Consider the following 17,186-nt stretch of genomic DNA (forward strand, 5'->3'; position numbering starts at 1 on the left):
ACTGGTAATCATTGAGCAGGACCGCCCACTGGACTCTTAAGCCCAAAATGAGCAGAGATTTAAAATAATAAAGTACAAGTTATACTAAATATTTTCCCTTAAAACTATATATCAATCTGCTCAGCTCCTCCTGCTCTATAACATGCCACTGACAGGTCAGCCAGCATTTTAAATGTAACAGGTTCCCTTTAATTAAATAAATTAGTGAAATTGACACTTTTTTATCTAAAATCGCCCAATGAACAAACAAGAGTAACTATAAAGTATAGACACTAAAAATAAGGTAACCTAAAATAGAGACCCATGTAAATATATCATCCATTCTCTGCTCTGTCATGGAATTGCTCTGCAATATAATGTGCATTCTTTATTCCAGATCATTATTGGGGCTCCTACAATAAGCCAAAGACGAGACATTCTGGAGGTACTTACATCTAATATTCCTATCCACAGTGATGTGGACATAGATGCCTTGGCTGACATGACGGTGGGTTATGTAGGAGCTGATCTTACTGCCCTCTGCAGAGATGCTGCCCTGCAAGTAGTACTTCAGGCATATCAGGTAAGAAGCACATGACGTATTTTTAAAGGGGAAGTTCACTTTTAGTTCTTAGGACCCATCAGACTGGGTACCTGAATTGTTAATAGTTTTGCAAAGAACAACTTGCCGGTTTGGTCGGTGAGGGGAGTGATGAGACTGTGACTAAGGCCTCATGCACACGACCTTAATGGTTTTTACTGTCCGCAAATACGGATCTGTCCGCAATTGCGGAAACGCCCATAGACTTCTATGGGCGAGTCTTTGCCGCAATTGGCGACAAGAATACGTCATGTTCTTTAATTTGCAGATCATTTCTACGACCCTGACCCACATCCGAAAATATACGTAAAGGTGTCTATGGCCAATAGGAAATAATGGGTTCGTAATTACGGATGAAAATTACAATCGTGTGCATGGGGCCTTAGTGACTGTTTTGGTTTACATACCATGTTTCTACACGCAGCTCCTGGGACAAGCTGTGTACAGTTCAGTGTGGCTGCTGCAGGTATAATGTAGTATTACGTGAGGGATGGGGGGCCCTCTGGCACCCATATGCCCCAATAGGATATGGTCAGGATGTTTCCAATTGTGACTCACATTAGTACTTTGCTTTACATTTCTTTGAAACATTCTTAACTGATCTTATTAATTTCTATGGGATTTCAAATCACAGAAGATTTCCTAATGCAGAAAATATGAGAATGAAAGGAAAACTGTAAAAATGTTTCCTATTGTAATTATTAATCGTTAGTTTGCTAAGCATGTGCCCTTTTGCTTAGCTAGTGTTTGACTACGCTTGATCTTTATGATCTTGAGTAGAAGAGCTAGTGACTCGTATATGTCTCCACCATTTCCAGTCATGGTGGGTAAAATCCAGCAATAGATGGTGGATCTCATGAAAAGTATTTTTTTACTTCCTGCTGCGCTTCACCGTTAGACTTTTATTCTGCACATACACATCAGATATCTGTCAGCTGAACACTTATCTCTTGCGCTCCTGCTCATAAACTCGTGCGCTCAGCTCAGAAACCATTTTTATTCCTCTTAGGCTGGATTCACACGAGCATGTTACGTCTGTAATGGACGGAACGTATTTCGGCTGCAAGTCCCGGACCGAACACACTGCAGGGAGCCGGGCTCCTAGCATCATAGTTATGTACGATGCTAGGAGTCCCTGCCTTGCTGCAGGACAACTGTCCCATACTGTAATCGTGTTTTCAGTACGGGACAGTAGTTCCACGGAGAGGCAGGGACTCCTAGCGTCATACATAACTATGATGCTAGGAGCCCGGCTCCCTGCAGTGTGTTCGGCCCGGGACTTTTGGCCGAAATACGTTCCGTCCATTACGGACGTAATGTGTTCGTGTGAATCCAGCCTTAGAAGTAAGCCGCTGCCAGATAAATAACAGATCGGCATGTTGAAATCCAACATGCCTGATCCTTCTTTTCCACTCAGTGGACTATCCGCCTGTGCACATACACATTAAATTGTCAGATGATCACAACTAAATTGACAGGTTCATCCAACTTTTATCTAGTGCCCAAGGCTAGCTTTAATGTAAAGTACATATTTTAGTAAATGTCATAGAAATTACACTGGTGTTTGGCACAAACATTAACAGAGCATCAACATTATTGCAAAACAGATTCCAAAAATCATTTTTTCATTTAAAGGGGTTTTCCCACAAAACACATGTATCCCCTATCCACAGGATAGGGGATATATGTGTGATAGCTGGGGGGCCGAAAGTCCCCCCGTAGTGCTGCATAAGAATGGAGCGCTGGTACGCATGCTCGGCCAGTTCCCCATTCATTTCTATGGAACTTCTGGGACCTCTGTCTCCAGCAGCTCCATAGGAGATACGTGTGTTTGTGGAAATACCACCTTTTAAGGGTTAGAATAATAATAGCAGCCACACTGTTTTTAACTGAACAAGACTGGTATCCTATCGTTTACACACCCAGTGCTGAAAAGGTGCTGTCAACCTTAGGTGTTTCCCCGCAATGTGATAAATAATAGGGTGCTAAATTATTAGTTCCTTATCGTCCTCTGCAGCACCCATGGATGTTGATCCCGACCCATTCTAGGACAAAACATATTATAAAGCAGCAGACTTTAAAGGGTTAAGAATAGGTAACACCTCTCCAATATAAATACCACCCACTACCACCTCCAAGTGTGAAAAAATTGTTCTGTTCTGAGGTAAGCAGCATGTAAAGTTGTTTCTATTATAGTATATATTTACTCTCCTTTTCTTCTAGGAGAGCCCCATCCCGGCTGGGGGTGTCCGGCTGGTTTATGTCCAGTTCCATGTTCCTGGTAGAGGGTTTCTACCACTCTGGGCATCGAGCTAATCACCAGTTCTGGTGTAGGTCTCGGAACTGAGCGCTGTCCTGAGTCTGCTGGATGCTCCTGTGATCTTGCGTGTGCATGCTTGGAGCACCGAGATGGCGTCGGGGGGCGCTTCCGGTTCCTGTCTATGCACCCGGATGGGTGTACAAGAGTCTCAAGATGGTGCCATGGCAACTTCCGGTTTCGGTGGTAAGTGCCATTCTGCACAGGTGCAGGCGGAATTTTTTTAATCCACTGCTACAGCAGTCTGATGGAGCTAAGTGCCTGGCAGCCGTTCATTCAGATAGGAGGGGTGAGAAGTATGAGTCCTATATTCATCCCCTTCCTATTTAGACGTGTTATGATAGCATAGTTTATTATTTCTATTAACAGATGTCCAGTCCAACTGCTGAAGAGTCTCTTAACAGCATCAAAAAGAAAGTCAAGACACAAAGTCTGCTGCAATTGTCAGCAGTCTGTACCAGATGAGTATCCCCAGGATTTATGTTCAAGTTGTACTATCATGGAAGAATCTCCTATGGCAACAGAGGCTAGAAGCTTATTTTCCTGGTTCAAGGGTCAGCTTGTTGAAACCTTTAAGGAAGTCTCGTCTGCTATGGAACATTCTTCTAGATCTGACACAGTGGCTGGAGAGCCAACTATTTCTGAGGATGAAAGATTAAAGCATCCGGTGATGATGGCGTCTTCATCTGACGCTTCTGACACTGATGATGATAAGTTCTTATTTAAAGGAGAACTCATGCAAAAGCTAATTAAAGCTGTTAAGTCCACAATTGAGGTAGATGAGGACAAAGTTCCTAATGTAGGAAAACGGGCTCTATTCTATTTCCCAAGGAAAAAAGTTAAAGTTTTGCCCTCCCATCCAGTCCTAACATCGACACTTCAAAAAGAATGGGTGGTACCAGAAAAAAAAATTGGATCTCGGTGTACGATTTAAAACGATGTTCAAATTAGATGAAAAGGATACTGAGGCCTGGGAGGCCACAGCCAAGGTCGATTTCGCAGTTGCTAAGCTAGCTAAACGTGCTGTGTTTCCAGTGGATGATTTCTCTCTACTAAAAGATCCACTTGATAGAAAGGCGGACGCTGCTTTAAAGAAGGTCTACTCTTCTTCTGCTGCCCTGTGTAAGGCCTCTCTTGCAACCACACCTATTGCTAGAGCTCTTAGAGTATGGCTAAGTCAGTTAACTAATGCGTTAGAGGCAGGAACCCCTAGGGAAGTAATTCTTGAGATGTTAACAACCTTAAAGACTGCCTCTGATTATTTATGTGACTTTCCTGTTGATGTGTTACGTCTTTCCTCCAAACAGATGGCCTTATCCAACTTGGCTAGACGTGCTATATGGCTCAAGGCTTGGAATGGGGATTTATCATCCAAAAATAATTTTTGTTACAACCAGGACATTTATTTGGCAATCAACTTACCAGCATTTTGAAATCGCTCCATGAGGAGAAAGGACATTTCTTTCCAGGGACGTCTAGGGGAAGAAATCGTAACTTCCGTTTCTCCAGGTCCTCTCCATCCAGAGGTAGGAGATATTTTCATTCCTTTCGTAAATAGGAACCTGCGAGGCGAAGAAAACCTAAGGGAGATAAGAACAGCAAGAAGTCCTTTTCTGCAGGAAATAAGAAATCTTTCTGATGCCAGGCCTCAGTCGACTCCAGTAGGTGCAAGGCTCAGGCATTTTTTCCCCAGCTGGCAGACCTCCACTTCAGATGCCTGGGTGTTAAAGATCATTCGTTGCGGACTCTGGCTTGAGTTTATTTGTCATCCTCCTTAGAGATATTTGATCACCCCAGGAAGACGTCCTCAGATAGAACCTCTCCTTCAAGAGTTCTTGGAGAAGCAAGATTAAAAAGCCTGTGCCTCCTGAAGAAATGGGGAAAGGGTATTATTCCCTTGTATTTCCCGTTCCCAAACCCGTCGGCAAGTGGAGATTAATTATAGACTTGAGAGGTCTAAATACTTGTCTTCAAAAAAGAAAATTCAAGATGGAGTCACTCAAAGATGCCATTGCCTTGTTGTCCAGAGAAGATGTGATGGCAAAAATCGATCTCAAAGAAACGTATCTGCACATACCCATTCGACCAGAACACAGAAAGTTCCTAAGGGTCGCTTATCATCAAGGCAGCAGGATTCAACACCCCCAATATGCTGCCCTCCCATTTGGTCTCTCATCTGCTCCAAGGGTATTCACCAAAACATCTATGGTGCTAGTTGCAAAACTGCGTCTTCTGGGAATATGCCTAGTCCCGTATCTAGACGACTGGTGGATAAAGGCTTCCTCATCAGAGGTCTTGGAACACATTCAAACCGTCACAAGCTGTCTCGAAGACCATGGCTATATAATCAATTGGGAAAAGTCTCTACTTTCTCCAAGCAGGTCCCTCCATTTTCTAAGGCTCAAAATAGACACCAGAACCATGAAAGTTTTTCTTCCGACAGAGAAGATTCTGATCATCCAGCATGCAGTGTTGTCAATTCTCCGCTCCCCTGTTATCTCCATCAGGAATGCAATGAGAGTCCTGGGCCTTCTGACTGCCTCTTTAGATGCAGTTCCGTGGGCAAAAGCCCATCTCAGACCAATTCAAGCGGAGATCCTCAAGTCTTGGAACAGACTTCCTGCCGGATTAGTCAAAAGAAGTTTAATCTCTCCCAAAACAAAGCTGGCTCTCAGATGGTGGCTGATGAACAGGAATCTCCTGAAAGGGAAATTCTTTGCTGCCCATCAGTGGATTATATTAACCAGGGACGCCTCCAAACTCGGCTGGTGTGCCCATCTTCAGGATGTCTGGACTCAAGGGCGATGGTCTTCTCAGGATAGCAAGATGTCATCCAATTACAGGGAATTGAAAGCGGTGAGACTGGCTTTGCTCCACTTCCAGTACAGATTAAGAGGTACACATCTGAAGGTTCAGTCAGACAACATGATGACGATATTCTACCTGAACAAGCAGAGAGGTACCAAATCTCGCCTACCGGAGAACGAGTGTGCCAAGATCATGTCACCTGACAAGTGTTGCAGTGATCCACATCAGAGGCAACGAAAACTTCTCGCCACTTCTCCTTCGCAGGGAAACCATCAGACCTGGAGAGTGGGAACTAAATCCATTAGTGTTCCAGGTGTTAATAGGGAGATGGGGCCAACCAGAAGCGGACAACTGCCTGCAACAGGAAACTTCAAAAATTCTGTGCCTTATAAGGCAATCCAGAGACTCTGTATGTATTCTCCCTATCCTGGACAGGGAAGTTTCTCGATCTGTTTCCCCCTCTACCGCTGATATTCAGGTGCCTACAGAAGATCAGACAAGACAGGGCCAACGTCCTAGCAATAATTACGTTCTGGCCCAGGAGGGCATGGTTTCAGGCTTTATTGGAACTCTCAAATGGAATATAACCAAGGTCTTTCGCAAGATGTTGTTAAGATCCTATTGTCATCTCGAAGAGATTCTACTCGGAAGGACTATAATAGTGTTTGGTGCATTATTTCTACTTGGTGCACAGCCCGTGATCTTTCCCCTAGAGCGATTCAGTCGGCCGAGTTGCTTGAATTTTTGCAGGGGTGAAATCTAATACCCTTCGTGTCCATGTTTCTGCTATTAATGCCTCTCTGGATTTCAGGTTTTCAAATAACCACCTTATCAGGCGTTTCTTTAAAGGGACCAAGATCTTAAGACCTAATGTAAAATTTCCTTGTCCTCTCTGGGATTTAGCTATTGTCTTGAAGCGCCTGACAACTGATCCTTTTGAGCCTCTTGAAGAAGTGGACCTCAAAACCCTTTCTGGAAAAGTTCTTCTGCTAGTTGCTATTGCCTCTGCAAAAAGAGTCCGTGAGCTGCAGGCTCTAGCCTCACGTGAGCCTTACTTAAAAGTTCTGCCAGATTGTATTAGGTTGAGAACTGTTCCAGCCTTTCTTCCTAAAGTTCTTTCTGATACTAATGTTAACCAAGCGATTTATCTACCTGCATTTATTTACCATTGCGGAGTCTGAACAAGATACGCAGACTCTGCGATTGTTGGATGTTAAAAGAGCAGTCTGTATCTACCTGCACAGAACCAGAGACTTTAGATAGTCTGAAAGACTATTTTTGCAGTTCTTTGGTACAAGAAAAGGTCAGGCGGCCAGCAAAGCCACTCTTGCCAGTTTGTTAAAAACCACTGTATCTCTTTGAACTCATTTGAAGGCGTTTCAGTACTTGAGGGGATTCGTATTCATTCCACACGATCCACAGCGGTTTCCTGGGCAGAGCTGAGTGAAGTTCCATTACAATACATCTGTGAAACAGCTTCCTGGGCTTCGGCTCGAACCTTCCCCTCTCATTACAGACTGGACATTCCTTCTTCTGGGCGTACAGCTTTAGGCACAAGAGTGTTCAGTAAGGCGTTACAAAATATCCCTCCCGCGTCTTAGCTTATTAAGTCCCATGGGTGCTGCCGAGGACGATAAGAAAGACAAAAATTTACTTACCTGAAATTTTCTTTTCCTTGAGTCCGAGGTAGCAGACACCCACCCAATAAATATATTTTGCGATTCAGCTTTTGTATTATTTCACACTTGGAGGAGGTAGTGTGTGGTATTAAAATGGAGGGGTGTAACCTATTGTTAACCCTTTAAAGTCTGCTGCTTTATAATATGTTCTGTCCTAGAATGGGTCGGGATCAACATCCCTTGGGTGCTGCCTGGGACTCAAGGAAAAGAAAATTTCAGGTAAGTAAAATTTTGTTGTTCTCTATATATGAAACAATAATATCCAGAAATTAAGCTGCCTTAATGCCTTGTGTTCTGTGTTTGATTTCAGGACTGTCAAGTAAAGCAAGTAAGAAGAAAACATTTTTATGATGCTTTCAAAAAGATACGACCTACTTCTGCACGTAGTGCTGTTGGCCAGGTGGAGTTTAAGCCAGTGTACTGGGACCAAATCGGTGGCCTAGAAGATATTAAACTTTTATTAAAACAGGTAAAAAACAAAATAATCTTTTTCTCAGATTGTCTCCTTTTTTTTAAGGACCTGTGCACATGCGAGTTGGGCTTCCGCTTTGCTTTCCGTTCATCTTTTCCGTCAGAGGAACATATGAACAGAAAGATAAACGGAAAGTATAGTTTCCATTTGCATTATCATTGATTTTAATTGTATTTTTTTGTTTGTTTGTTCCAGTTTGACTCCGTTCCGTTAGGTTTCCATTTTTTTCACGGAAGCAATAACATAGGGTGCTGTGCCATTTGTTTCCGTGAAAAAAACGGAAACCTAGCAGAACGGTGGCAAACTGAAACAAAAAAATACTATTGAAATCAATGGTAATGCAAACGGAAACGATACTTTCCGTTCATCTGTTCCTCTGACAGAACAGATTAACTGAAAGCCAAACGGAAGCCCAACTCTGATGTGAACAGGCCGTAACAATTTATTTATACATCTTAAAACCTGTTTAAAGAAATTTAATTTGAATCTCTTCGTCAAAAAAAGAAAAAGAAAACAAGTTTCTGAACAAAAAGACTTCGGGAGAGATTTATCAATAACGTCAAAAGGTGCATGAATGTGGCATGATAAATTTGGCACAATTTGTTAGACACTTTTCTCTTCCTTGCGCCAACTTACGACTGACGTACTTTATAAGTATTTGTACCAGAAAATTGGTGCATTTTACAACTCCTCGCCATTCCCCTTTTACTAGAGACATTCCCATACTTCTGTGTGAGGTGTAAGTATCAAAACAGATAAAAAAAACTTTGCTGCACACCACATACTCTACTACTCTGGCACAATTTGATTAGTAAATCTTCCCCATTATCTCACAACCTATGTTTTTCTATAAAAGCACTTGTAGGGCACATAAAACATTTAAATGCATGAAGATAAAAAATTGGAAAATATTTGCCAAGTTCAGCTCAAACTCCCAGGACACTGAAGAGAAAACCCTAATATACAAGTCCTTCAGGGCAATCCAAGGAATTGTCAGACATATGCACAATCTTCAGAGCTTGTTTGCAGGAAAATCTGAAACCGTCATGTTCTAAAAATTTGACTTTTCCAATTAATTTTGAAGAGATTTTTAGGATTCAAACTAGTAAATTGTTACAGCCGTGCCTGCAATTTTCAAACTTGTTTCCAGCTGTCTTTACTATATTATGTAAGGCTATGTTCACACGTTGCATACTTTGCAGGCGGAAAAATCTGAAGCTTATTACGGTAGCAGCAAAGTGGATACGATTTTAAAAATCTTATCCACACGCTGCGGAAAATGTCCATTCAGAAATTGACCTGCAGTGCAGATTTTTTAGTCGGCAGCGTGTCAATTTATGCTGCGGAATAGTTGCATATTTGTTGCAGACTTTCTCCATTGAGTTCAATGGGGAAGTGAAAATCTGCAAATGTGATTTTTGCTGTGAAAAAAACGGCAAATTTACAGCAAAAATCATTTTTTTGACCATTTTTTACTAAATAATACCTACAAAATTAATTGATATCTGCTCCAACTTTAAATAACAAGAAAGCTCTATGTGTCCCACAAAAAAATTAAACAAAAATGTTTTGGGTAGACAAAGAAATTAAAAAAAAAAATGGTATATGAATGAAATGTATTCCAAAAGGTGAAATTTTGCTCTGAGCATCAAGGCCTAAAACACCCTGGTCATAAAAGGGTAAAATTCCATTTATAACGTGACCACGCCCTTTTAATTACTTGGCTCTTTTTTTGGAGTGAGAAGATAAATTTTGCGCAATTTTAAATGCAACTTTTTAACCTGTAATATTTCTTACAAAATCAGGCGTGAACTGAATAATAAGTGTGGGCCACTGTGTCACAGACATATCTCTCTTGATGCCCTAATAACATTTAACAAGTAGGTTCAATAGCATCTACTGAGCAGCACTTTCCTGGAAAGCTGATTGGCCAACAGAGGTCACCTGGCTGTATACAGTTAGTTGACTGGGTGATGAGTACACTCAAGTATTTTGACAGGAATAACTTAGTGTAACTAGACTTTTAAAAAAACTTTTGATATGTCATAATGACAAATCAGAAGTTTTGATCGGTGGACCAACCGCTAAAACGAAGCGGTAGAAGCACACAGGTGAGTGCTGTGCTGCTACGTTTCTGATTGGCTTTCGGAGTGGTGTACGGACTCAATAGAAAATTTGAGTTTGTACACAGCTCGCTCGGCTTACCGAGGAAAGCCAATCAGAAATGAAGCGGCACAGGGCTCACCTGAGTGCTTCTGCAGCTTTGTTTTAGCGATCGGTGGGGGTCTCGGTGCTCGTACACCTACTGATCAAAACTTCTGACATGTCATAAGTATTTTTTAAAGTTTATTTCCCCCTTAATTTCATTATTGATGCAATTTGTGCAACCATAAAGTGATGTAGTACATTATGACTTCCTACCTGTATAGTACGGATAAGGAGGGTTGAAATTAATAACTGGTTGTATGTTAATGTAATTCTTTATTTCTAGTGCATTGAATGGCCCATGAAGTATCCTGATGCTTTCATGAGGATGGGATTAACCCTGCCCAAGGGAGTTCTACTATATGGGCCTCCGGGATGTGCCAAAACCACACTGGTAAAAGCCGTGGCTACCAGCTGCCATTGCTCCTTTTTCTCCATTAGTGGTGCTGATCTTTTCTCACCGTATATAGGGGATTCAGAGAAGACTTTAGCACAGGTAAGAATATTGAATATAGATCAGCTGAAATTTGACTTAATACTATTGACAGATGGTAATGGAGTTCTAGCATGGTTTTCTTTACTTCCACAGCTTTTCAGGCAAGCAAGAGCAAGCACTCCAGCAATTGTTTTTCTGGATGAGATTGATGCAGTTGTGGGGTGTCGTTCAGAAAGCAGAACAGGTTCAGGTGTTCAAGAGAGAATTCTTTCGGTTCTACTAAACGAACTTGATGGTGTTGGGCTCAAAGCTACTGAACGCAGAGGCAGACAAGTACTTCTGGAGGGTGATCATGAGCACGGCCACATTGAAGAGGTCAGTTATAGTTTGAGGAAAAAAGGAGGAGTGTTACTTACAGGAGTGTTTAAAAAAAATAGCAATGCAAATAAAGCGCAAAATCATTACAATAACTTTTATTTGCCTAAATGCACTCGAAATACTACACATTCAATTCCAAATCAAAACAATAAGAACATTTATGCAGTTTGTGTTAATCCTTTAAACAAAGTAAAGAAAAGGGAATATTGGGCTGTTCAAAAAAATTGCAGTGATAGCATTTTTCTTTACAAATTAAAAAATGTATAAACTGAAAAAATGTTTCAGATTTCACTTTACTGAACTAATATTAAGTGGCATAACCATTGTTTCTGAGAACTGCTTGACATCTGTGTTGCATGGAGTCGACAAAATTTCTGGCACCTCTGAACAGGTATTCCATTCCAGGAAGATTGGACTACATTCTACAATTCTTCTGCATTTTTAGGTTTTGCCTCATAAGCCTAATTTTTTATGTCATCCCACAAATTCTCTATGGGATTGAGGTCAGGGGATTGGGCTGGCCGCTCCATTACTCCAATCCCATGTGTCTGTAAAAGAGATGTTATTTGCTTACTGCAGTGTTCAGGGTCATTGTCGTGTTGAAACACTCATTTCAAAGGCATTTCTTCTTAGGCATAGGGCAACATGATCTCCTCGAGTATTTTGATATATTCAAACTGATCCATGATCAATTGTATGCGATAAATAGGACAACGGGACTTTGCAAGGAGTCCTTCGTGGTAACTTGGCTTCACTTAATTGTCTTCTGATTGTAGCAGTACTCACTGGTAACTTCAGATCTTCTGTGATCTTTCTGGAGGTGATCGTTGGCTGAGACTTTGCCATTTTGTCTATTCTTCGATCCATTCCAACAGTAGTTCCCCGCATCCTTCAGGTTTTGGTTGCCATAATGCTCATAACTTTGCAAATAATAAAAAAATAAATACAATTACACTGCAGTTATCAGTATCATAGCACCTTTTAGATTAATTAGGAGATAGGGCGTTAATAAACTAGTGACAGATCCTCTTTAACCTCTTCCCGCGCCACTACGTACTATTACTATTAGGGGGAGGTAATGACTGGAGTGGGCTCACCCGCTGAGCCCGCTCTGTACACGGCGGGTGTCAGCTGTGTTTTACAGTTGACACCCGGGAATAACTGCCAGGAATAGCGATTGCGAGCCGTGTAAAAATGACAATACACTGCAATACATTAGTATTACAGTGTATTGTACCAGCGATCTAGCGATAGCCGATTCAAGTCCCCTAGAGGGACTAATAAAATGTGTAAAAAAAAAAGTTAAATATTTAGTATTGTTAAGAAAAAATGTAAAATTAAATGTTAAAAAAATAAACTTATCCCATTTTTCCTCTGAATTAATGTCAAAAATTAAAAAAACCTACAAAATTAGTATCGCTGTGTCTGTAAAAGTCCAAAATATTGCACCATGGCGTTATTTAATGCGCATGGGGAATGTTGTAAAAAATATAAGACGCCAGAATCGCTGTTTTTTTGGTCACTTCATATCTCACTAAAAATTAAATAAAGTAATCTTTTTGATCACTATGTCTCATGTAGCCCAACATGGTACCAATAGAAACTACAGTTTTCCCCGCAAAAAATAATCCCTCATACCGTTCAATCGATGGAAAAATAAAAAAATTATGGCTCTCAGAATGTGGCGACAAAACACATTTTATTTTTAATACTTGGTTTCTTCCTTGTAAAAGTAGTAAAACATAAAAAAACTAGATAAGTTAGGTATCAGTTTTTTTTTCTTATTCCACCCGACAAATAATTTTTTCCCAGTTTCCCAATATGTTAAATGGTACCGTTAAACTACAACTCGTCCCGCAAATAACAAGCCCTCATATGGCTATGACAGAAGAAAAAAAAAGTTATAGCTTTTTAACCCCTTAATGACCACCTGCCTTTTCACGGCGGTCATTATGGGGCTTTATTCTAGGCCGTCGCCTTTTCACGGCAGCCTAATCAAAGTGGTGTCCCGTGCAGGCTGGAGCTTGGCTGTCTGACAGCCGGGCTCCTGCTCCAACGGTATCAATTGAAGTTTAACCCCTCAGATGCCGCAGTCATTAGCGACCGCTGTATTTGAGTTGTTTACAAAGGGAGGGAGCTCGCTCTGTCACCCATCGCCGGCCCACAAATGCAATTGCAGGCATCCGATGGGGTGCCATGGCAGCCAGGGGCCTAACAAAGGCCCCCAGGTCTACCCTGGCTATATACTTATTAGGACGTACCAGAGGCACGTCCTAATAGATGCCTGTTAGTATTACACAATACAATAAAGTGTAGAAATAAAATAAAAACTACACATATATGGTATCCCCGCAATCGCAATGACACAAAAAATAAAGTTAGCATGTTATTTAAACCGCAAGGTGAACGCCGTAAAAAAAAACAACCTGCAAAGAAAGGCAAAATTGCTATTTTTCCCATTACCCCCAAAAAAAAGATGGATTACTTACTGGTAATCTGTTTTTCATGAACCTATGACAGCACCCCTGGAGAGACATCCCATTCCCATTCACTGGACAGGAAGCCTGACGATATAAAAAATGACACCTCTCTCCACACACCCAGTCTTTAGAAAGAACTCGGGATGAGAATTAGTTATCCTTTATTCATATATACACTGTGTGAGTATGGACACACAGCCACTTCTATTAATCATATTTATTTATTTATTTATTCTTTTGCGCCACCTTAGTGAAAAGACACCCCACACCATAAATATTGCTTTAAAGACATATATATACTATATACAACAGATATCCAGAAAGTCTACTGAAGGGGGGGAAACTAGGGGGTGCTGTCATAAATTCATGAAAAACAGATTACCGGTAAGTAATCCATCTTTTACCCCTTCACCTATGACAGCACCCCATGAGAAGTAAAATAGAACCCCAGTTTCAGGGTGGGACTACGGCTTGTAGAACTTTCCTACCAAAGGCTAAGTCAGTGACATAATGCAACTGTAATCTATAATGCTTAAAGGGAACCTGTCACCAGCATTTTCGGTATCAAGCCAGCAATACCTTGTGAAAATGGGTGAAAAATCATTGTTCGCTAACCTATAAATATGTTAAAAGTCGGCTCTGTACCTTCAGTATTCCGATTTTCAGTGGTCCCGCGCCGTATGCAAATGAGCACAAAAGAGTCAAATCTTCACTTGAAAAGAGTCAGGTTTTCATTCCTCCGGCGCTTCAGAGCTGGCTCCGCCTCCTTGTTTTTGATTGACAGCTCCTCACTGCACTGCACATGAAATCCCGCGCTTGCTCATTGACAATTGACAGTTATGCTGTATAACATACGACGACGAAAGGGGGTGTGTACACGCGCGGCGCATGCGCAGTTAAAAATTTCAGGATGAATGAAGCAGGGAAGGGTGGTGAGGCACGCATGCGCGAGATCTGAAATGCGATTTCGGCATTTAGTGTTGTACGGGCGGCGTACGTGGGCGGAGTTAAGATCGTGCGTCACTAAGCTAAATTTAATTACCATAAACGGCGGTAAAACTTTAAAGGATAATATTTCGGGCAAGAGGAGGACGTGAGGAGAGAAGAACACATCATCAATCAACTATGGACAGCTGCGGCCACTACAGGGTCAGGACGTTTTATAAGGTAAGATGGTGATGACAGGATCCCTTTAATAAAGGTGTGGGGTGAACTCCATGTAGCCGCCCTGTAAATCTGGTATAGAGATGCGTTGGCTCTTTCAGCCCAAGAAGTAGCTACAGCTCTGGTGGAATGAGCTCCAAAGAACTCTGGGGATTAGTATTCTGGCCCACATAGGCTAAGTGTATGGCCTGTTTACCACCCTACTCGGGCTCTACGTTCTGCCAACGACCTTAGATTAAAATCCTCCATAATCCGAACCTCCCACTACCGTCTCCAGGATTTCTCTCGTGCTGCACCCGTCCTCTGGAATGCGCTACCCCAGACAATCCGATTAATTCCCAATATCCACAGTTTTAAACGTGCCCTGAAAACACATCTATTTAGACAGGCCTATAAAATTCCCTAATCTGACTCCTTTTCATGGCCCTCCATTTAGATTAGTCATCAGAATAAGATTCCCTCACACTCCTTCTCTTCATGTCCGTCATACACGGATACTGGCTGGTGACCGGCTCATGCAGCTTTATGTTACCACCGCATGTGTATAAAAATGGCCGGACCATTGTACAGAACAAACACTATTACACTTTGTGTCTCCATTATGTCCTCATAGATTGTAAGCTCTTGCGAGCAGGGTCCTCACTCCCCAGGTTTGAATTGTAAATGAACTTTGTCACTATGTAATGTCTGATATTGTTTTCATGTTCCCTCTACATTGTAAAGTGCTGCGTAATATGTTGGCGCTATATAAATAAAGATTATTATTATTATTATTATTATTAATCCACCTTGCTATTGTTGGTCTGCTAGCTGCCGACCCTCTATTTGGACCCTGGAACTGAATAAGGAGATTCTCTGAAGACCTCCAGTCCGTCGTGACCTCCAGGTAGTGCACTAAGCATCTCCTTACATTTAAACAATTAAACTCCTGTTCCCTTGGATTCTTCTGGGAGTCACAAAAGGAGGGAAGAATAATCTCCTGGTCATGATGAAAAGGGGAAATTACGTTTGCCATAAAACCTGTTAAGGTTTTCATGATTACCGTATCGTCCAATACTAAAGTGTAAGGGGGGAAAAGCCGAGAGGGCCTGAATCTCACTTACCCTTCGTGCGGTGGTAACTGTTAGTAAAAAAGTCATTTTTAGAGTGAGAAACTTAATGGACAAGGAGTCCAAAGGCTCAAAGGATGAGCCCATCAAAGCGGTAAGGACTCAATTTAAGTCCCAAGGTGGGACTGAAGACCTTACTTGGGGTCTTATCCTGGAGGCCGCAATCAGGAACCTTCCAATCTAGGGGTGTTCTGCTACTCTGGAATCATAAAAGGAGCTTAGGGCAGAAACCTGTACCTTTTTGTCTAGCCCTGCCTGAAGAAAGTCTAAAATCAGGGGAATATCTGGATCTGTTAATGGATCTATATCAATACCTGAAAAGGAGAGAAAGGCTTTCCAGACCCTTAAACATATCTTAGAGGTAACCTGCTTCCTACTTGACATTAAAGTAGAGATACCTCTCTTCCTGAGGATTACCCTCTCAGTCTCCATGCTGTAAGATGCAACCTGGAGATGTTTGGATGAACTACTGGGCCCTGGAACAGGAGATCTAGTCTGTCTGGAAGGATCCATGGTCGGGTTACGGACAACTTCCTTAACCAGATGAACCACGGCCTCTTTGGCCAAAATGGAGCAATCAGGATCACCGAGGCTCTGTCTTCTATGATCTTTTTTAAAACCCTCGGAAGTAGACCGAGAGGGGGAAAGGCATAACCTAGTTCCAGGCTCTAACTCTGAGAGAGAGCATCTACTGCTACTGGATCTTCACGGGGATCTAGGGAAAAGAATCTGGGCACCTTCCTGTTCTCCCTGGTAGCGAACAAGTCTATGGAAGGATCCCCCCACCTGGCCACAATCATCGAGAAGACTTCCCAATTCAGGGAAAACTCAGACTGCAGCAACTGTCTTCTGCTCAGGAAGTCTGCTACCGGATTGTCCCTTCCCCTTAGATGGACAGCTGAAAGGGATGATAGATGCAGCTCGGCTAGGGAAAAGATCTCTGTAGCTAACTTCATCAGAAGCCCTGATCTTGTACCTCCCCGATGGTTTATGTATGCTACTGCAGTCGTGTTGTCTGAAAAAAACTTCACTCTCTTTCCAGAAAGTATAGGGATTGTGCTCCTTATTGACTGAAGTACTGCCTCCAGCTCCCTGTAATTGGAAGACCTTATGGAGGTCTGGGGATCCCACTGACCCTGAAGGCCGAAGGATTCGTCATGGGCACCCCATCCCCAGGGGCTGGCATCTGTTGTGATGTTCAGGGTTGGGGACATTTCCCATGGAACACCCTTCCCTGAGGTTCTCTACTTTCATAAACCACCTGAGCGAGAGTCTGGCTACTGAGGAAAGGATCAAGGAGTGATCTAGAGAGCGTTTGTTCTTCTCCCACTTTTCTAGTATGTCCCTCTGCAAAGGTCTGGACCTGAACTGAGCCCACATTATGGCCGGGATACAGGAGGTCAAAAGGCCCAGGATCGACATAGCCCTTCTGAAGGAAGTCAAATATTCTAAAAAGAGGACAGAGACTCTTTCTATCAAAGGCTTGATCTTTCCCTGAGGGAGAAAGGACATCTGTTTGGAGGAGTCTAGAAGGATCGCCAAAAAAATGCATCTTTTT

At 42.1% G+C, this 17,186-nt stretch overlaps 1 protein-coding gene across 1 annotated transcript in view; it reads left to right on the top strand.

The window, feature by feature from the left end:
• AFG2B (AAA ATPase AFG2B) overlaps positions 1-17,186 on the top strand; it is a 29,389-nt gene that overhangs the window by 5,777 nt on the left and 6,426 nt on the right. The window contains exons 3-6 of the mRNA XM_075858040.1: positions 377-562; positions 7,695-7,853; positions 10,348-10,557; positions 10,651-10,872. Coding sequence (XP_075714155.1) covers positions 377-562; positions 7,695-7,853; positions 10,348-10,557; positions 10,651-10,872 — 777 coding nt within the window. The remainder of the gene's footprint in view (positions 1-376; positions 563-7,694; positions 7,854-10,347; positions 10,558-10,650; positions 10,873-17,186) is intronic.

Source organism: Rhinoderma darwinii, chromosome 3 (genome assembly GCF_050947455.1).
Source record: "Rhinoderma darwinii isolate aRhiDar2 chromosome 3, aRhiDar2.hap1, whole genome shotgun sequence".
Classification (NCBI taxonomy): domain Eukaryota; kingdom Metazoa; phylum Chordata; class Amphibia; order Anura; family Rhinodermatidae; genus Rhinoderma; species Rhinoderma darwinii.